We start from the raw sequence: 21,033 nt of genomic DNA, 5'->3' as shown, positions 1-21,033 counted from the left end.
GAGATGGAGTCTTGCTCTGTTGCTTATGCTGGAGTACACTGGCGCAATCTCAGCTCACTGCAACCTCCGCCTCCTGGGTTCATGCGATTCTCCTGCCTCAGCCTCCCAAGTAACTGGGTTTACAGGCACCTGCCACCATGCCTGGCTATTGTTGAGGGTTTTTATCACTGTATTGAATGCTTTTCTGTGTCTATTGGATGATTATATGGTTTTTGTTTTTAATTCTGATCATGTAGTGAACTACATTTATTTATTTGTATATTTTCAGCCATCCTTGGATCCCAGGAATAAAGCCCACTTGATCACGATGAATTAACTTTTTGAGGTGCTGCTGGATCCAATTTGCTGAGTACTTTGTTGATGATTTTTGTGTCTGTGTTCATCAGGGATGTTAGCCTGGAGTTTTCTTTTTGTTGTGTCTTTGACAGATTTTGATGTCAGAATGATGTTGATTTCATAGAATGAGTTAGGGAGGAATTCCTCCTTGATTTTTTTGAAGCAGTTTCAGTAAGAGAGGTACCAGCTCATTTGTGCATGTCTGGTAGAATTTGGCTGTCAATCGCTCTGCACCAGTGATTTTTTTTTGGTTAGATTTTTTATTATCAATTCAACTTTATTACTTCTTCTTCTTCTCTCTCTCTCTCTTTCTTTTTTTTGAAATGGAGTCTTGCTCTGTTGCCCAGGCTGGAATGCAGTGGCACGATCTCGGCTCACTGCAACCTCCGCCTCCCGGGTTCAAGCAATTCTCCTACCTCAGCCTCCCGAATAGCTGGGATTACAGGCACCTGCCCGGCTAAGTTTTGTATTTTTAGTGGAGACAGGGCTTCACCATGTTAGCCAGGCTGGTCTCGAACTCCTGACCTCATGATCTACCTGCCTTGGCCTTCCAAAGTGCTGGGATTACAGATGTGAGCCACAGTGCCTGGACAATTTTATTACTTCCTATTTGTCTCTTAGGATTTCTGTTTCTTTCTGGTTCAATCTTAGGAAGTCATGTGTTTCCAGGAATTTATCTATTTCCTCTAGATTTTCTAGTTGGCATACATAGGAACGTTCATAGTAGTCTCCAAGGATCTTTTGTATTTCTGTGGGTTTAATTTTAATGTCACCTTTGTCATTTCTGATTGGGTTATTTGGATCTTCTTTCTTTTCTTCTCTGTTAATCTAGTGACAGGTCTTTCTTGTTTATCCTTTCCAAAAACAAACTTTTCATTTTATTGATCCTTTGTATGTTTTTTTGGGTCTCAATTTCATTTATGTTCTAATTTTAGTTATTTCTTTTCCTCTGTTAGCTTTGGAGTTAGTTCATTCTAGTCTTTCTAGTTCTTTTAGGTGCGACGTTTGGTTAATTTGAGATCTGTCTTCGTGCTGTAGGTATTTAGTGTTCTAAACTTTCTTCTTAACTCTGCTTTTGATAGATCCCAGAAGTTTTGGTATACTGAGTCTCTATTTTCATTGGTTTCAAATAATTCTTTGATTCTGCCTTGATTTTGTTATTTATCTAAAAATCATCCAGGAGCAAGTTGTTCAGTTTCCATGCATTTGTGTTGTTTTGAGAGTTTCTCTTGGTATTCGTTTCTATTTTATTTCATTGTGGTCTGGGAAGATGATTGGTATGATTGAGATTTTTTAAAATTGAGACTTGCTTTATGACTGAGCATGTAGCTGATCTGAGAGTATGTTCCATGTGCAGATTAGAAGAATAATGTGTCTAATGTATAATGTATATTATATATGCATGTGTTGGTATGTGTGTATATATATATTTATACATACATATTGTATTAGCCCCACGTACTTTTAAGAAGAATGTGAAATTTTGTTGTTGTTAAAGCTATTCAAGAGTGCCGAGTCCTGCCCTGCCTCTCCTCCCTGTGAGATTCCCTAGGAAATTATAAACGTGAAATTACAGTCAATAAAACTATAACTACTATTTCATTATTAGCTGGAATAATGTTGAATACTGTGCAACACAGAGCTCTGTAAATGCTGGATTGCAGCCCAGCAGTTTGGTTCATGGTCATTTCAGGGTCTTCTATTTGGCCACTTTCCACAGTCTGAATTCTCAAGCTGCTATATCCAAATGTGCCTCTGAAAAGCAAGAGATTGCCAGACTGCTGAGTCATTTACTTGATAAGCCATATGATAGTAGTGGGAGAGAGAGATAAAATAAGAGCTAGAGATAGAGAGAATGCTTGGCTCTGCTTACTATTACTATATAGAGGATAAAATGGGCAGAAGTAGATCTGGTGCAGGAAAAGGTGGCTGAAGGCCAGGATAGACCTAAGCAGCTGACACCAAATTATAAAGCAGAAGTGTGGCCCTACACACACAATGGATGACTTTCACTCTGGTGAAATGCTTCCATGGTTTTTTAATTCCTGGCATCGGCTATACCTCCACTCTTTTTACTCTCATTCAAGAAAGCACACCAAAATGAAAAAGAGAAATTTCTTTAAAAGTCTTGCATCTGTTATAGTTGATTCAGAATGTCATTTGCAAACTTTGAAGCTTTAATGATTACTGGTAACAACATTTTACAACTGATTGTGATCTACCAACAGATTATGACCTAGTGTGCCAGGTCCTGGTGAATACACCTCCGACCTGTTCCTGGAGCCGAGGCGAGTAGCAATTTCAGATGAGGTCAATCCTCTGCTCCTCTCTCTAGTTCTTGAACTCCTCTTCTTTTTTTTTTTTCCCCATACAACTCGAGACTTCAGGGTTCAGGCTCTGGGTGATGGGGCAGGGTGGAAGGAGGTTCTAGTGGGGAAGTAGAAAAGTTGGCCTATGTCAACTTTACAAGCAGAAGTTGGCTCTGTAATTCTCAGAATTCACTTGATCTTCAATGGGGAGAGGTTAGAAGGGTTCTTACAGCTGTATTCAGCTAATATACATGTATTTCGGGGACAGATTATATTTTTTTAATTTTTAAATTGTGGTGAAATAGACAAAACAAAGTAGCCATTAAGTGGCATCAAATACATTTATAATGTTGTGCAACCATCACCACTATCATCCCCAGAACTCTCTTCATTTTGTAAAACTGAAATGCATATTTTGACTACATGGAGTACCTTGTATGAATGGAATCATACAGTACTTGTCTTTTTGTGACTGGCTTATTTTGACTTAGCATACTGTCCTCAAGTTTCAGCCATGTTGTAGTATATGCAGAATTTAATTCTTATGATTATTTTGGGCCTTACATTTAGGTATTTGATCCAATTTGAATTAATTTTTGTATATGGTAGTACTAAGGGGTCTGATTTCACTCTTTTCATGTTGATATACATTTTCCCAAGAACCATTTGTTGAAGACACTGTTCTTTTTCCCATTGAATGGTCCTGACACTCTTGTCAAAGATCAACTGACTATATACAGGGTTTATTTCTGGGCACTCGAGTCTATTCTATTGGTCTATATGTCTGTCTGTATGCCATTATTTGTTATTTTGACTACCGTAGCTTTGTAGTAAGTCTTGAAATCAGAAAGTGTGAGTCATCCAGCTTTGTTCTTTTTCAAGATTGTTTTGGCTATTTGATGTCTGTTGAGATTCCATATACATTTTAGGATGGGTTTTTCTACTTCAGCAAAAAGTATCATTAGGATTTTTGGTAGGTATCGCATTGAATCTTCAGATCACTTTCAGTGGCACTCACTCCTTAATAATATGAATTCTTCTAATCCAGGTACATGGGGTATGTTGCTGTTTATGTCTTTCTTATTTCTTTCAGCAATGTTTTGTAGTTTTCATTGTATAAGTCTTTTATCTCCTTGGTTAACTTAATTCCTAAGCACTTTAATCTTTTTGATGCTACTCTAAATGGAATTATTTTCAAAATTCCCTTTTCAGATTTTTCATTATCACTGTACAGAAATGTAACTGACTTTTGTGTGTTGGCTTTGTATGCTGTTACTTTGCTGAATTCATTGATTAGTTCTAGCTTTTTTGGTGTCTGGGATCCTCAGTATGTTCTACATAGAAGATAATATCATCTGTGAACAGAGCTAATTTTACTTCATACTTTCTAATTCAGATGACTTTTTCCTTTTTCTTGTCTAATTGCTAGGGCTAGAACTTTCAGTACTATGTTGAATAAAAGTGGTGAAAGTGGGCATCCTTGCTTTGTTCCTGATTTTTGAGGGAAAGTTCTTTGTCTTTCATCATTGAGTTTGGTGCTCACTGTGGGCTTTTCACATATGGCTTTTATTAGGTTGAGGTAATTTCCTACTATTGCTAGTTTGTTGAATGTCTTTATCATGAAAGGATATTAAATTTTGTCAAATACTTTTTCTGCACCAATTAAGATGATTATGTGTTTTCCCCTGTATTTTATTAATGTGGTCTATTACATCGATCAATTTTCATATGTTGAACCATCTTTGCATTCCAGGAATAAATCCCACTTGGTTATTGTGTATAATCCTTTTAATATACTGCTGAATTTGGCTTGCTAGTTTTTGTTGAGGATTTTTGCATCAATGTTTATAAAAGACAATGGTCTGTACTTTTCTTTTCTGGTAGTATCTTTGTCTGGCTTCAGTATTAGGGTAATGCTGGCCTCAAAGAATGAGATAGGAAGTGTGCTCTCCTCTTCAATTTTTTTTGAAAGAGTTTGACAGGTACTGATGTTCTTTAAATGTTTGGTAGAGTTTGCCAGTGATGCCATCAGGTTCATGGTCTTTCTTTATGGGGAGATTTTTGATTATTGATTTAATCTCCTTACTAGTTATAGCACGATGTGGATTTTCTAGTTCTTTGTAATTTAGTCTGGGTGAGTCTTGTTTTTCTAGGAATTTGTTCATTTCATCTAGGTTATCCAATTTTTTGGTGTACAATTGTTCATAGTACTCTCTTACAGTCCTTTTGATTTGTGTATAATTGGTAGTAATGCCTCCACTTTCATATCTGATTTTAGTAATCTGAGTCTCTTCTCCTTTTTTCCTTGTCTGTCTAGCTAAAACTTGTCGATTTTGTTGATATTCTCAAAGAACCAATTTTAGTTTCATTGGTACTTCTCTATTGTTTTCCATTCTATATTTCATTTATTACTGTTCTAATTTTTATAATTTTCCCTCCTTCTAGCTTTGGGTTTAGTTTGTTCTTATTATAATTTCTTAAGTTGTAAGGAGAGATTGTTAATTTAAGTTTTTTTTTTTTTTAAATGTAAGAACTTATGGCTATAAAATTTCTCTTTAACACTGCTTTCTCTGCATTCCGTAAGTTTTGGTATGTTGTGTTTTTGTTTTCATTTGTCTCTAAGTATTTTCCAATTTCCCTTGTGATATCTACTTTTTTGATTCAATGGTTAACAGTCTGCTGCTAAATTTCCACAAATTTGTGAATTTTCCAACTTTCCTTCTATTTTGTATTTCTGATTTCATCCTGCTGTGGTTGGAAAAGATACTTTGTATGACAGCTTTTAAAATCTATTGAGATTTCATTTGTGGCTTAACATATGGTCTATCCTGGAAAATGCCCCACGTGCTTTTAAGAAGAATGCGTGTGCTGGTGTAATTGGATAACATTTTCTGTATGTTTGTTAGATATAGTTGGTTTATTGTGTTAAGTCTTCTATTTCTTTATTTATCCTCTCTGGTTATTCTATCTATTATTGACACTGGAGTATTGAAATCTCCAATTGTTATTGTAGAATTGTCTATTTCTCCCTTTGATTCTGCCTGAAGTTTTTGTTCCATATATACTGATGGTCTGTTATTAGGTGTGAAACTGTTTATAATTGTTATAACTTCTTGCTGTATTGAACCTTTTATTAACATATAATGTCTCTTGTAAGCTTTTTAAAATGTAAAGTCTATTTTTTCTGATATCAGTATAGCCCTTCCTGCTCTCTTTTGGTTACTATTTGCATAGAATATCTTTCCCTGTCACTCTTAGTCTGTTTTCGTGTCTGGATCTTAAGTGAGTCTCTTGCAGATGCATATAGTTGGCTCATATTTTTCAATCCATTCTGCCAAGCTCTGTCTTTTGACAGTTTAATCCATTTAAATTTAAAGTAATTACTAATAATGAGGGACTTACTTCTGTTATTTTGCCATTGTTTTCTAATACCTTCTTTTGTCCCTCATTTTCTATATTACTGTCTTCTTTTGTGTTGAGTTGATTTTTTTGGTAGTAAAGCACTTAAATTCCTTTCTAATTTTCTTTTGTGTATATTCTATAGCAACTCTCTTTGTGGTTACCATGGGGATTGTATTTAAACTCTCAAAATTATAACACTTTAATTTGAATTTATACCAGTTTAGTTTCAATAACATATAAAGACTCTGTTTCTTTACTGCTCTGTCCTCAGCCCTTTGAGTTGCTGCTGTCCCAAAATTACATCTTTACACACTATGTGCTCCAAAACACGAACTAATAATTTTGGAAAATGCATTAGTCTTTGAAATTATGTAGAAAATAAAATGTTGAGTTACAAACTAAAGTTACAATAATACTACCTTTTAGATTAATTTTTTTTAAGTACTAGTCTCTTAAATCAAGTAGAAAATAAAAGTGGAGTAGAAAAGAAAAAGCAGAGTTATAATTGCCCATGTATTTACCTTCACTGAGATCTTTTATTCTTCATACAGCTTCAAATTACTGCCCAGTGTCCTTTCATTTCACCCTGTAGGAGTGAATTTCTTGCAGGGTAGGTCTAGTGGTAATGAACTCCTTCAGCTTTTGCTTATCTGGGAATGCTTTAATTTCTTCTTCACTTTTGAGAGACAATTTTGCTAGATATAGAATTCTTGTCTGATAGTTGTTTTTTTCTCTTTTAGCACTTTGAATATACTGGCCCACTGCCTTCTGGTCTCAAAAGTTTCAGGTGAGAAATTTGCTGTTAATCTTACTCAGAATACTCTTGTGTGTCATAAGTCACTTCTCTGTTGTGCTCTTAAGAGTCTCTCTTTATGTTTCAAAAACTTAACGATAACATGTCTCAGTATGGATCTTTTTCATCTTACTTAGAGTTTGTTAAGCGTAGATATTTATATTCATGTCTTTGGTCAAATTTGGAAAAATTCCAGTTACTATTTCTTCATATATTCTCTATTCCCCTTTCTTTCTCTCTTATTCTTCTTGGACTCCAACAATGTGTACATGGATCTTGATGGTGTCCCACAAGTCTTTTTAGGCTCTGTTTACTTTTCTCAATATTTTATTTCTGTGTTCCTCAGACTCAATAATTTTCATTGTCCTATCTTTAAGTTTACTGATTCTTTCTTCTTCCTGCTCAATTCTGATTTTAAATTACCCTAGTAAAATTTTCATTTCAGGTATTGTATTTTCAGCTTTAGAATTTTTTTGTTTCTTTTTAGGTGTTCTATTTATTGATATTACCATTTGTTTCATACATCTTTTTCTTGACTTAATATCTTTCTTTAGTTTTCTGAACATCTTTAAGAGAGTTGTTTTAAATTCTTTGTCTAGTAGATCTGCCATCAGGTCTTTTCTAGGAGCAGTTCCTGTTAATTTATTTATTTTTCCTTTCAACGGGCCATACTTTCCTGTTTCTTTCTTTGTCTTGTGACTTTTTGTTGAAAACTGGACATTTGAATCTAAGAATGTGATAACTCTGGAAATCAGAGTTTCCTCCTTCCTTAGAGTTTGGTGGTGGTGTTTTTGTCTTTAATTTTTTAGGCCACTCTGTGCCAAATATCAGCATGAGGTGTAAACTTCAGGTCTTCTCAGGTGTTTCCTGAGCCTGTTTCTTTCCCTGGGTATGTGCAGTCACTTTCTAATTTTCCTTGTATATGCAGTTGCTTTTCAGTGTCTTAGTCTTTAATGTCTGGCTCCCAAAGAAAGAAAAAGAGAAAAGCGAAGGGGGAGGAGGAGTGCTGGCTCTTGAAATTATCTGGAAATCACTTCAGCTGGTGGTGGAGGGGCTTGCAGCAGTGGGGAGAGGTGCAACAAAAGTAGCTGCCCACCTCTGTGTTTGTACCTCTGTGATTAGCAGCAGCAATAAGCATCCTGAACAAAGATCCCTGAAATTTGAAGAACAGGATACTTTTAGCCCACTGTGGCCTCTACACGCTGTGTGCAAGCTGGTATTGGACAAGTGCTCAGCTGCCTGTATTATGAGATAAATAGTACTTTCTCATAATAAGAATGGGTTCTGCTGGTACTATTTCCACCCAAGGAAGTCACCCTGGGTCTCTCTTCATGCCTGTCTATGCAGGGTTCACCCTTCCAGGAGCAGAAAATGGGCTAGGGGAGGAGAGTGGATTAGCTGCCACTGTACTAAGAGCTGGAATTGACCAAAATTAACCTTGCTTTACTGTCCGAGCCTCCCCCTGAAAGTTGCAAACCTTCATTAGACTCCAGAGTTTCAAAATATTAATAGTTACACAAAACAGATTCTGCCAGTGTATTTGTTGTCTATCAGGGAGGATTCTTGGTGCTCCTTACTCTGCCATCTTCCCAGAATCTCTGGGACAAATTATTTTTAGATAAGGGGTTATTCTGAAAGCTTTATCGAAGTCAGTTTAAGTTATAGTAACCAAAAAAAGAAAAGCAATCTTACATTTGTATAGTCCTCATAGTACTTGATATATTATCATGTCTCCCCGTCCTTTCTTCTCTCCTACATTCCATCCCTCTTCCCTTCTGTGCTTCTTTCAAAACCAATTTAGGAGACAGCTTTTCCTGTCTAATTCGTGTGAATTAGCCATTTAATTCCTCTGATTTTGTCTCCTTTTTAACTGTTGGCCATTTTCCTGTCAACTCTTTCATGAGAAGGAAGAAATAGGGGATGGATTAACTGCTGGATGGACTTAGGTATTATCACTGGATTCGTATTTCCTGTGTTCTCTCCAGTCTTCTTCCTTTTGGGGATCCCAGACAATTGAGATAACCGAGTGAAGCTTGTTTTTGCGACCTCTAGGAAACAGGAGAAAGGAAGAAATATGGAAGAGGGAAGATACAATGAAGCCAATGTAGACATTGTTAAGAAATTTATTTGCAATTCTTATTTTTTGTGTTTTTTGTTTGTTTTTTAAATAACATCATTCCTTAGATAAAAATGCAATCTTACAGGAATATACAATAGTGTCTCACACAGAGATGACCCTGAAGCTCTCCTTGAAGGGTTGCCCCTTCTAGATTCCCTGGCCTTTCTTGAGGGTGAGGAGGCCATCAGGCGAGGCCTCTGACAATGGGATTATTTGAGGATTACAAACTGTACAATGATATTTACAACAGTAAGACTGTGAAGTCGTGGAGCCTGGAGGGGAGGATGTGGGGGTGTGTAGGGGTGTGGGGAATGGTGACAATGGAGGCAGTGCCCATCTTTCTGTGCCTCTCTGATAACAGGCATGATACAGATTGGTTTGGCGGATGAAGGTGGGTTTGAGCAGGAGGACACGAGGAGAGGGGAGCTTTATCTGGAGCCTTTCATGGGAGGAAAGTTTTGCATGGTAGCTCTGGTGGATTAAAATAAAACAGCAATATTATGAGAGTAATAGACCTTTCAGTGCTTCACCAATGGGGAATCTGTCACCCTATTTCTTAATGAGCGTGTGTGTTTTGCCATGGGTTATTCTCATCCACTACCATCACAGACTAGTCCAGACTTGCTCATCTCTGTTTCCCACAGCCTCATTGCAAGGCCTCATTCCCACCAGGCTCTGGGAGAACAGCATGCATTCTGGGCAGGACAGGACATGGAAATGGGGTGGTATATAACCTGGCTGGGATTCAAGAGATGGGTTTCAGGTGTGGGGATGGGCTGCAGCTGGATGTATAGGTGGCCTGAGGCAGGAAAAGAGAAGGTGCGCACAGCTTCGGGATGCTGGAGACACCTCCTGAAGGAGATCTTTTTGCACAGGACTGTGTGTTTACAAATCGTCTTCCCGTGATGTGCAAGTTCTTTCCTTTCCCTCTTTTAAACATTGGTATAGTTTCTCCATGTTGGGAAGTCTTGGGGTTGGGTGCTGTGTACAGGACCCAGTGACCCACTCTCTTTTGCTTCCTTTCACTCTATAGGAGAGCCTTCTCTTTTCTCCTGGCCAATGGCCAGGAGAGGTTTCCTCAAGGAGGTCCCTGAATCCTGCAGCCTCAGGTTCCTTGGCAAGGCAGTCACTGCTTGGCCTGGTGCCTGCTCACCTCTTTTTCCTAATTCCCTTGGTAATAAACTTGAGATCTCTAAGAATTCCATAACGGGAATTCTCCAGACCCAAACAGTGAATAAGAATCATTCTGTCCATTTCTGCATTTCCTCACATAGAAATGACCCTCTCTTAAAACCTACAAGCTCTTCCACCCAGAGCTTTTCTTTTTGATAATGACCTTGGTTTGAGGTGCATGAGTGAATTTTAGAAATGAATGTATAATGTATGTCTGATTCACGCCAGGGGAAGTGGCACGGTGCCCTTTCTGGGATCCCTACAAAGTCAAATTCCTTAGATTCTGAGAATTGGGGTGCATGGGATGCCCTGAAAAGGTGGGGGTGTCCCTGTGTAGCAGCCAGTAACGGATCTGAAGGGAGAGGACTTGGCTCTGGTGACGTAACATTTCAAACCTCTGTGTAATTACCTAGTCTTCATCTTTTCTTCCTCATTCTTAGTGGAGACATGGGAGAATTTTCATGAAAAATGCTAACTCTGACTCCTCTCGGTGCTCCACAGATGTGTTACCCTTCATCCACTCAGCTGCAAGATCTAGAGTGCTTTCGGGGTGCCTGGAACGCTTCTCTAATACCCCACAAAGACCACGGATCTTTGCCACTTCAGGTGCTTTGGCTCAAACCTCTTAAAGTCATCCCAGGTAAAAGTGTTGATTGTAGTATTCTCTCAATGTACATAAATAGAGTGTGTCTCATAATAATAGGAGGTTCTGATGGTACTACTTCCACCCGAGGGAGTCACTGCTGCGCCCTCCTTGTCTGTGTATACAGTGCTCACCCTTGCAGGAGCAGGAAAGTCCCTTATCTGGAGCTCAACCCCAGCCCTTGTGCCTTAAAGGTGTGTGTCCTAGGGAGATGGCTCAAGCATCCCCCCCAATAATGTAGAGATGTGGCAGAAACCCATTCACCTGTTACACTGGTATCTGGCTCCACAAAGAAGCGTTTCATTGCTTTGACGTGAAAATGAATTGATGAATGAAGTTAAGCCCAGAAGTGGCTTCACAAAGAGGTTGTGTAGGCATCTGCCCATGGGACTCCTTTCCACGCACCGTCTTTCTCACTAGGTGTTGGGAAAGACAGAGAGCTGGGGCCGGGGAGGGCAGTGGGAAGAGGGAGCTCTGCTTAGGGACAGGGAAGGCTGCCCCATTCCTGACAGTTGTAGGACTCTTCTTTGCCTTCTATCTTCCCCCTCAACCTCCTCAAATCGTAGCCGCTGGAGAACCTGGACTCTGGTGGCTGAGGGCCTCCCTGTGAGTGAGGTGCGGGCTTCCCCACCTGCCTTTGCACAGGAGCCTGTGTCAGGTGGCACCTGGACGGCATGAGGGCAGGGACATTAGCAGAGGGGGGACAGGGCAGCAGACACCCTCACACTCCGCCAGGTAGGCTGACGTGGCTGGGACAACACCCCCAGATGGAACGTGTACTCTTCTCACCTTCCCAAATCCTTGAGATGTCAGCGGCTCCACCATACAGATCACTGTGGGTGGGTGAGCTGAACACGTCCTTCCAGGAACTGGGAAGAGACTCAGAGGGAGTCAAAATATGCCCTTTTCTTGCCTCCATTCTCCTGCCCGTCCTCCCTGTGCTGACATCTGCCCCAGAGGCAGGTCTTTGTTAAAACATGGAAGTGGCCCGGACTGCGTCAGCAAGTGTTTGCCCCCCTGGGTTTAAAGAGGTCTTCGAGGAGTCAGCAGGCCCCTTGTGTGGCCTCTTTGCTGAATTGTTTCTGAATCCTCAACGATGATATTTCAATTATTCCAGGCCTCTAGGGACGGAGATGCCATCATCCTCCTTTGCCACCTTTCCCAGGATGAGGCTAAAAGCCCTGATGACCAGGGTTCCACTCTATCCCTGACCTACATTCTTGTTCTACTTCTTTGCCTTTAGGAGTGGTGGCTGTGTATCTTCAGGACTCCATAAAGTAGCCACCATCCTTTGGGTGACTTCCAAAGTCCTCATTTTCAAGGTGTCCCCATTTCTCAGGAGATGAACTTGGGCATGGAAAGGCCTGCGTTTCCTGAGGTTGCCCCCCGTGTCTTCAGCTACACAGTCAGGAGACTTGCTGGGTGGAGAAAAGCTGGGAGAGAATAACAGGCAGCTTCACTCCAGACAAGCACCTGGAATTTGGAACTGGGAAACAGAATGAGACATTGCCTTGCTCTTTTGAGTGGATTTCCCAGAGTGAGACCTACTGGATTAAGAAGAAGGAAAGGGGTTATAATAATACCGTCTGAATCAAAGCTGGGAAAAATTCTCCAAGGTCTGGAAATGAAAGAGGCAGGGCTGGTCGGAGGACAAAGAATTAAGCTGATCAAACTGCAGCCCTTAAACTGTGTTTCTTCAAGTCCCTTGGGCCCTTAGCCCCTGGCTGTTTTCTCCTGCCACTTGGGGGCTGTCAGGAGGGGTATGGAAGATGTGACAATTATGTTTTACAAGGTCATGGGGAAAATTCCATTTTAGGTGGAGAGTAGACATCACTCGGAAAATTGTGGATGCGGTTCATTGGTGTCACTACTTGTGCCAGTCTGTTGTGATGACAGGCATCGTACACCAGTCTTATTCTAGATCGGAAGATCAGTCTAGGACAGTCCTCCTGCCCTAGACAGGGAATGCCCGTGTGTACCTCCGGCTAGAGATCTTGGGAACTTTACAAAGGATGATACCTAAACTCAATTTCTAGAGGACCTTGATGGCACTGAAAAGGAATCAAGAAAGTCTGGATGACTTGGGTGTGGATATCCATAAAGAAACTCTGTTTGTAGACTGTGTCAACTGGGGAGTATCAAGTACGTTTCTCCACTTTTTCATGAATCAGTCCAGCAAGCTGTCATAGAGGAATGGACTGTCCCTTAGTTTAATTTCTAGCTTATTTATATATGTGCCAAGAGGGGCTGAGGGAACACTAGGACTGGAAGAGATTCAGTGGGTCAATTCTGGGGGAATGGTTGGGTCCAGTTTTCCCCAAAGCAGTCCCTTTTCAGCCATCACTGTTGACATACATTTGAAGGACACAGCACCAAAAGAGTGATGTTCTAGGGAGATACATGAGCATCAGAGATGCCCCCACAAAATCTGTTCCCACCCCTACTGTGGGCTCTGGATGCCTCTTCCCCTGTCCTGGCCTCCTCCTCAGCAGCCCAAACATTAGGGCAAGCCTGGAGGAAAGGCTGCTCCAGAGCGAGGAAGGGATGGAGAAAGGAGCACGCAGAGTCGACTTTCAGATGGATCAGGGTTTCACCCGTTCCTTTCTCGAGCCCCTGCTGTCCTCGCTGGGTAGAGCGGAATCCTGAAGTGAGGATGCCCCTCCCTCCAAACAGCCTGACTTTAATTTTATCCTCCCGGTTGGTGTACACTTTCCTAAGGAAGTCAACGAGAAAAGTCTGTGTGGTGGGAGTGAAGGGAAAGCCAGCCACCTCTTTCGTGGGGGATGCGGATGCCAGCCCGGTGACAGAGGGCTGCTCAGAATGCCTGCCTACGCCTAATAGTGAAGGGCTGTTCTTGGAGAAGTGCCAAATCAGATGACCAGAGCAGAGTGGACAGAGTGAAGCCTGGAATAAAATAGGTCCTGGTCTATCACAGCAAGAGGCGGTACGAACATACCCAGCAAACGATTCTGGAGAAATTGAGGGAAATGGAAGCGAACACAAGATATGCAAAACAGTAACGTCCAAACCTGTTTGTGGAGAGCAGAATGATGACTACACTGGTGATACCTTTGCTCATTGTGCAAATTAAAACTTGTTCCCTTTCCCCCAACCACATATAGAAAAGCACTTAAGAGTTCAAAGGTAAAGCTTGTCACACTCCAAATACAAAATGATTTACTTTACATGCAGCAAAATATACAAGAAGTGAATCTGAAAACCAACTTAATTCAATTCATTATATTCGCTTGGCACAATTGCAATTCAGTTTTAAAAAAATATTTGAAAAATACTGAAACTGACCTGAATTCAAGTATAACGGTTTCTTCAACAGAAACATTATCAATGCAATAAAACATTACACGGAATATATTGAAGCAAAATGCCTTCTTGTGTTTTTCCCTTAAATTTGTCTTTTTTTTTTTAAAATACAGTTTTAATGCCAACACAACTCACAATTGTATTTTTAAATGAATATTATTGCATTGTTTTTGCATATCTTGTGGGACAGAAAATGCAAAGAGTTACTGATTCCCATTTCAGAAGCAGAGACAGTGGTTTGTTTTTGCTTTCAAATGGCCCCAGATTCAGATCTTCCCACAGCTAAACCAGAAAAGGGGGACTGCGTAGTCACTGGTGTGCACGGGCACATGGTGTGGGTGCATATACATACGCAGGACATATGCACACAGACAACCCACCACACACACACGCGTCGCACACACTCGGAGACTCGCGCATGCTCCTCTCTCCCAAACCCACCTGTACACCCAGCATTAAAAGGAACCCAACTCTTATCACCCACATGTGCAAGACCACATCAAGTGCATTGCAATTACCTTTCCATTAGAAAACCGAACCAAACCAGAACAAAAATAGGTCACTACCTAAGGAAATGATAACAAATTATTGGGCATACACAATGGTTGGTAAAACTCTCCTGCAGCGGCTTCTATTGAACCTCCGTGGAAAAAGGAAACCACAACCGTTTAAATAATACAAGAAAACCAAACCCGATGTACATTGGCAAAAGTGAAAACAGAAAGGTGAGGGGGCTACAGGACTTTGTAAACACTCTTCTTCCTCCCCTCCCCCTGGGAAAACAAAATAAAAAATTAAAAAAAAAAAAAAAACCCAAAACCAAAAAGAAACTGCAACATGCTGTCAAGAAAAGTGTCAAACCACAAAACAAAAGAGCGCTCAGCGGAAGCTCAGCACCACCTGGTTGCGCGGAGCCGGCGGCCCCTTCCCGGCGGCGCAGCTCCTCCCTCGCGCTGCCTGCGGGCCGGCGGCTGGCCGGAAGCTCGGCGTGGCCCGTGCCGGTCGGGGGATCCCGTCGCAGGTGGGCAGGGGCCGGTCGGGGTGAGCGGCACCACGGCCGGCCCCACGCCCATCCCCAAAGCTCCGCGCCCCTGACGGCCTCCTCCTCCCTCTCCGGGCCGGGCTTGGGGGGTCCTGGAAGTCCTGCCCCGCTCCCTTCTCCAAATCCGCAGGACCCTGGCTCTAGGGAGACAGCGAGGCTCGTACAGAATATGTGCAAATGGTTTCTACAAGCAGAGTCGAAAGACACCCGTTTGCTGTAGGGTCCTTTTGGTGAGGGCGCGCGGGAAGCCGGGGTGCTCTCCCCGCAGAGGCGTGGCCGGGCCCGGGGCCTGCGGGCTGGGAGAGGGCAGGCGCCTTCCTCGCGCCCCGGGACCCTCGCCGCCTCCTCTCCCCGCCTCTGCAGACGCAGCCGGGCGCCTTCCTCCCGCAGGGCGGCTCGCGCACCCAGGCTCCGCGTCTTGTCCCAACAGAAATGAATGAAGACGCTGTTCCGGTTAACTCCAGGTCACGAGAACAGTGAGGCACTTCTGAAACGAACCCATTAGGAACATTGAAACAAATAAAAAAAGCCCGCATCTGGCAGCGCCCACTACAGGCTGCTGACGTAGACCCTGCTGTCCTGGAGCTCCTCCTCGCTCAGGCGCCCCCGCGCGCGCGCACAGCCCCCGTCCTCTTCGCCCCCGGCTCGGTCCTGCCCCGCGTCCCTGCAGTTCACAAAGGGTAAGAGGGCGCCATTGGGGCTCTGTGGGGCGCCCCCGCTGAGGATGTTGTCGGCCGCGCTCTCCATCTCCTCTATGGTCATGTCGCAGGCGTCCGCCAGCTCCTGGGTGGTGACCTCGATGAACTTGGGATCTTGAGCGAACTGCCCCAGTCCTTCAGAAATCAAGACCTGAAGGAGCGGGGTGGGAGCCATGAAGAACCAAAGGAACATTATTCCTGGAGCCCAGCTCTTCTGTTGAGGGCTAGAGCCAGGGGTGTCTGGTGGGTCACTCGGGGAAGTGTGCCTGTGCACGTGGACCTGTGTGTGTTGGGAGGGGCACCCACAGGGAACAAGTAGAGATGGAGCATCTGCCAAAAGAATTACGGATGTGCAGGCCAGAGAAGTTTTGGCTGGGGTGGTCAAACACTGTCATCAAATATATGAAGACTTGCTAATGGCCCAGCACCGTGGCTCACACCTGTCACCCAGCACTTTGGGAAGCCCAGGCAGAAGGACTGCTTGAGCCCAGGAGTTCGAGACCAGGCCCAGGCAACACGGGGAAACTTGGTCTCTACAAAAAATTTTACAACAATTAGCTGAGCGTGGTGATGCACACCTGTGATCTTAGCAAGGCCAGAGGCTGAGGTGGGAGGATCATTTGACCTCAGCAGCCCCAGGCTGCAGTGAGCTGTGACGGCACCACCTCACTCCAGCCTGAGTGACAGAGTGACAAGCTGCAGGGAGCTGTGACTGCACCACTACACTCCAGCCTGGGTGACACAGCGAGACCCTGTCTCAAAAACAACCAAAACAAAACCCACAGTAGGCTTGGCTCTCAGAGGGACCAGGGAGGCTGCCCTGCTGCTACCTCGGCAGATCCCAGCCTGCCTCTCTCCCTTCTGACACCCACCAAACCTTTCTACTATTGTTTCAGAGAAACCGTTCTCCCTGGTGAAACTGCTGAGACAGGCCCACTGCCCATTGCCTGCCACCGCCTTTCTAGGGGTGAGGTATATGTGCAAACACGGCACATGCCCCTGCCTTGCTTCTGCTGGGAAGGGCCAGCCGGTGACCCTCAAGCTTCTCTGTCCTCCCCACCAGCTGCTTAGTGCCTGGCTATGGGAAAATCGGCTCCTGAGCCGGGGGTGGGGGGAAGCTGAGTGCAGCCTGGCACTCACTCCTCCCAGACATCTGTTTGTCTTGCTCCTTGCCCACGCCACTTATTCTCTCCTCACCCTGCTTAGTTTTTCTCTGGCACTCCTGGCCTTCCTGATGTGTTATGTGTGTGTGTGTTGATCATCTGTCTCTCCTCACCATGATGTGAGCTCATGAGAGCAGAAGCTCTGTTTCTCAGCTGTGTCCTTGTACCTAGAACAGCGCCTGCGCATGGTAGGCCCTCAGGGGAGGTCTGTGAAATGAATGCAGGATGACCAAGGCCACAGGAATATCAGACTTTGAGAGGTAAACCTTGGAAGCCACTGGTTTAACTCCCCACCTCCTGCAGGACGGCCTGATGTCCAGGTGAGCACAGTCTCTGCTTGGCTATGTCTGATGATGGGGGGCTCACTACTTTTCAGGCAAACCCCTCTCATTTTGGAAGAGCTGTTGGGAAGGTCTTCCTCGTGTGAGCTGAAATCTGCCTGCTGGTGGGCTGAGCCAATTGCTCCGGCCTGCCACCCTTTCCCCATTCCACCCGTTTCAAGGTGTAAGAGGTGTGTGGCACCCTCCATAGTCACCTCCTCTCCAGTGTTTCTTCCCTAACTCCCTGAATCGGTTCTTCTAGGACATGGTTTCTAGGAACCTCGCCATCCTGGTCATCCTCTTTTGGGTTTGTTCCAATGTGTCAAAGGTCCCTAATAATGTGGTACCAGGATGGCACTAGACGCTCTGGCCAGGCGGAGCGCCGTGGGACTGAAAGCTCTCTTCTAGACTAGTGGCTCTCAACCTGGCTGTACATTCAAATCACTGAAGAGCTTTAACACTCATCAGTTAATTTGTCCTGGGTTTCCAAAGCGCCCCAGGTGATGCTCACGGGCAGTCAGGCCTGAGCACCTCGGATCTTGCCTGTCTGTGTACAAAGGCAGCCAGGCTCACATTTGCATGTTGAGCAGCTGCAGCACAGATGCCTCTGGCCGGGATAAGTTGCCCAGTCGTTTCTGTTGCCCTCTGCAGTGGGTCTCGCCTCAAGAGAGCCCACAGCATCTTGTGCGGTCATGGCTTTCCGCATCCCAGCCCTCGTGCAGCCCTGAGAGGGAGGGTCTGTCCGGCTCAGATACTGACTGCAGTGGATTTGGCAAGAGCCAGGTGCTACCTCCTCAGCCAAGTCCCCTTGTTGCCCGTGGCCTCTCCCCCCTGCCCGTCTGTGAGTCACCTACCGCTTCCACCAGGCTGCTGGCACTGCCGTGGAACTGCCTCCCCGGGGCCCCAGCCTGGCCGGGCACCATGAGGGAGACGGGCCGGGCTCTCCGGGTGGCGCTGCTGTCCCCGCCCCCGGGGGTGGTCTCAGCCCAGGAGCCGCAGTGGATGGACGGGAAGCTGCTGTTGAGTTTCTCACTGGACTCGGCGCCCTCCAGCCGCAGGGTGGGGATGGGCTGTGGCGGCCAGCCTCGGCTGCCAGGTGTGGCCGGCGGGGTGGCAAAAGGCCTGGGGAATGAGGCAGGGGAATGGCTTCTCTGGAGGAGGGGGCTCAGGCCTGCCACTGCCAATGCCTGCGGACACACAAGGGGTGTGAGTTAATAGGAGTGGTCGACCCCAAGCAAGGCAGGCCCCTGCTTCTGAGCAACCACTGCTTTGCAGCTGCTGTGTCCAGCTAGCTCCACCTGCCTGGCATTCACATGCCATTGTTTTCCCCTCTCGGTCCTTTCTCAACCTGGCATGACTTTCAACCATCTCAAAATACATCTTAGGATCATCTGGGTCTGAAGTGATCTCTTTCTCCTATAACTTCTGAAAGCCGGGATTGGGTGGAGTTGTGGTAACCTGCTTGTAGCCCTGGCCTGGTCACCTGTCAGCTGTGCATTCTCTTGCTCTTGGTTTTGTCCTCAATAGAATGGAGAGCAGGGTGAGGCCTGCATGTCGGTAAAGCCAGAGAACGGATGCTGTCTCTCCATCCCCGCTGTGGGGCAGGTGTGAGTTCAAGTGCAGTGAGGTCTGTGAGGCACTGTGCACCTCACACAGAGTTGGGAAAACCAGTATTTGTGGTTTTAGTTCTTACAGTTAATGGGGCCATTCATAATGCCTTGCCAGTCTCCAGCTCACGTTGTCTTTGAACCGTTGTTAAATCTGGTGCTGTATTGTGGTTAAAAGATTCACAGCCGGGAGCAGTGGCTCATGCCTGTAATCTCAGGACTTTGGGAGGCCAAGGTGGGCAGATCACCTGAGGTCGGGAGTTCGAGACCAGCCTGACCAACATGGAGTAACCCTGTCTCTACTAAAAATACAAAATTAGCCAGGCATGGTGGCGTGTGCCTATAATCCCAGCTACTCAGGAGGCTGAGGCAGGAGAATGGCTTGGACCCAGGAGGTGGAGGTTGCAGTGAGCCGAGATGGTGCCATTGCACGCCAGCCTGGGCAACAAGAGTGGAAACCTGTCTCCAAAAAAAAAAAAAACCAACCAACCAAAAAAAACCAGATTCACATGGTGCACCCTCTGTCCCTGAATGTTCCTGAGCATCCTGAGGGTCGGCACCAGGCCTGCCTGGCTGTTGCCATGACGACCTGCCCAGGCAGAGGCTTTGCAGAGTGAGCTGCTCTGACGGGATGTGCTCCTGGGAGACAGCGACACTGTGGTGGGGTAAGCCCACCTCTAGGGTCACAGAGCACAGGAGGAGAAAGAGATGAAGAAGAGAGTTTCGTGCCTGCCAGTACGACAAGAACAGGTAAGTGAAATCGACTTCTAGAAATCTTTTAAGATAGCACACACAGTGTCCCCACATCCTTCCACCTCCTGCCCCGACCCATGGTGGTCCTCAGCCTGGGGCTCCTAGGTCCCTGGGAATCTGAGAAAAGTGTAAGGCCATATTCATTATTTCAGAAAGCCCAGTGGAAATCAACGCCACACAGGCTAAGAAAACCTGTTTATTTCTTGGAGCTGAAGTATTATCAACTCAGCCAGGCCACACTGGCCATCTCATGCTGATTATGAGTTTTGATTGGCAGTTGAATATCTCTGGGTACAAAGCATAAGTCCATTTAAAACATAGGCCCATGCTATAAGAGAGTAAATCTTTAAAAAGGTCAGAATGTTGGGAGACCCAGGTTTAGACCTGTTTGCCTGGGGTTCATAGACTGGCCTTATATGACACTGAAGCTCAAAGATACTACGGTATGTTTGGTCCTGGCATCTTGGATTTCACTGTCTCAGCTGGAGTCAGCCACGCCAAGAGGCATTTCCTTTATGGAACCTGCCTGGATCTGCTTTCCGTGGATGTCATTCCCTACCCTTGACCATGTTGCTGGTGGGTTCTTTAATCACTTCTCTGTCATTGGATGGATTTTTGTCCGGCACAATTTCCAGGTATGTTCAAACTCTAGGTACAAGTACATCTTCCTGAGTGCCCTGCAGCATAGGCCAGTGTCAGGGGAGTCAGTGGCATCTGTGGCAGCCTAAGAAGAAAGCTCAGGTGGAACCCGCAGCTCTGGGTCCTCAGGATCACACAAAGAGCTCCTGAGACCAGTACTTCCTAGGCGCCCCCTGTGATGCTGCAGACCTTGCTGCGGCTCTCACCTGCACAGCAGGAGTGCAAAGCCTCACAGGGATGGCTCTTAGGGCAGGGGCAGGACGTGCCAGCCATCTGAGACAGGCAGGACCCACTGAGGTCTCCAGGATTTGTCCGTCACCCCCGGGGCTGTCTGGCCTGCTAGCAGGAGACAGTGGCCTGTCCAGAAGCGTGAGCTACCTGATGATGGACCAGATGCAAGGGCAGGACTGTCTTCTGAGAGATGTCTCCCCCTCGGTCCTTCTGTCGCTTCAGACATTCCAGGTGGAAGGAGGCCCTTCGACCTGCAAAGCCAGCCAGAGAGCCAGGATCAGGGCAGGAGAACAGGACGCTGGCCTGTGACGGTTCACACCCTGGTAGGGTGCCAGGAGCAGTAACTATGGCCTGAGACACCCTCCTCTCCCCTCCCCTCGTCTGAGACGTGTTCTGAAGCATCTGTCCAGGGCTCATCCCTGCACACCCTGCCTTTCGATTGTTGTCTCCTTGCTTTGGAAATCCGCCCACTGTGTGGGGCTGT

At 45.2% G+C, this 21,033-nt stretch overlaps 1 protein-coding gene across 1 annotated transcript in view; it reads right to left on the bottom strand.

Annotated features, from left to right (window-relative positions):
• Window positions 1-15,687: 15,687 nt before the first annotated feature.
• Window positions 15,688-21,033, bottom strand: part of CACNA1C (calcium voltage-gated channel subunit alpha1 C) — a 640,117-nt gene continuing 634,771 nt past the window's right edge. Inside the window, exons 48-50 of the mRNA XM_026447798.1 lie at window positions 20,697-20,800; window positions 18,174-18,506; window positions 15,688-15,987 (exon numbers count right to left, since the gene is read on the bottom strand). Coding sequence (XP_026303583.1) covers window positions 15,688-15,987; window positions 18,174-18,506; window positions 20,697-20,800 — 737 coding nt within the window. The remainder of the gene's footprint in view (window positions 15,988-18,173; window positions 18,507-20,696; window positions 20,801-21,033) is intronic.

The sequence above is a fragment of the Piliocolobus tephrosceles genome, chromosome 10, assembly GCF_002776525.5.
Source record: "Piliocolobus tephrosceles isolate RC106 chromosome 10, ASM277652v3, whole genome shotgun sequence".
Lineage (NCBI taxonomy): Eukaryota > Metazoa > Chordata > Mammalia > Primates > Cercopithecidae > Piliocolobus > Piliocolobus tephrosceles.
Note: the sequence above shows the minus strand (reverse complement) of the source record. Positions and strands in the feature narration are given on the sequence as shown.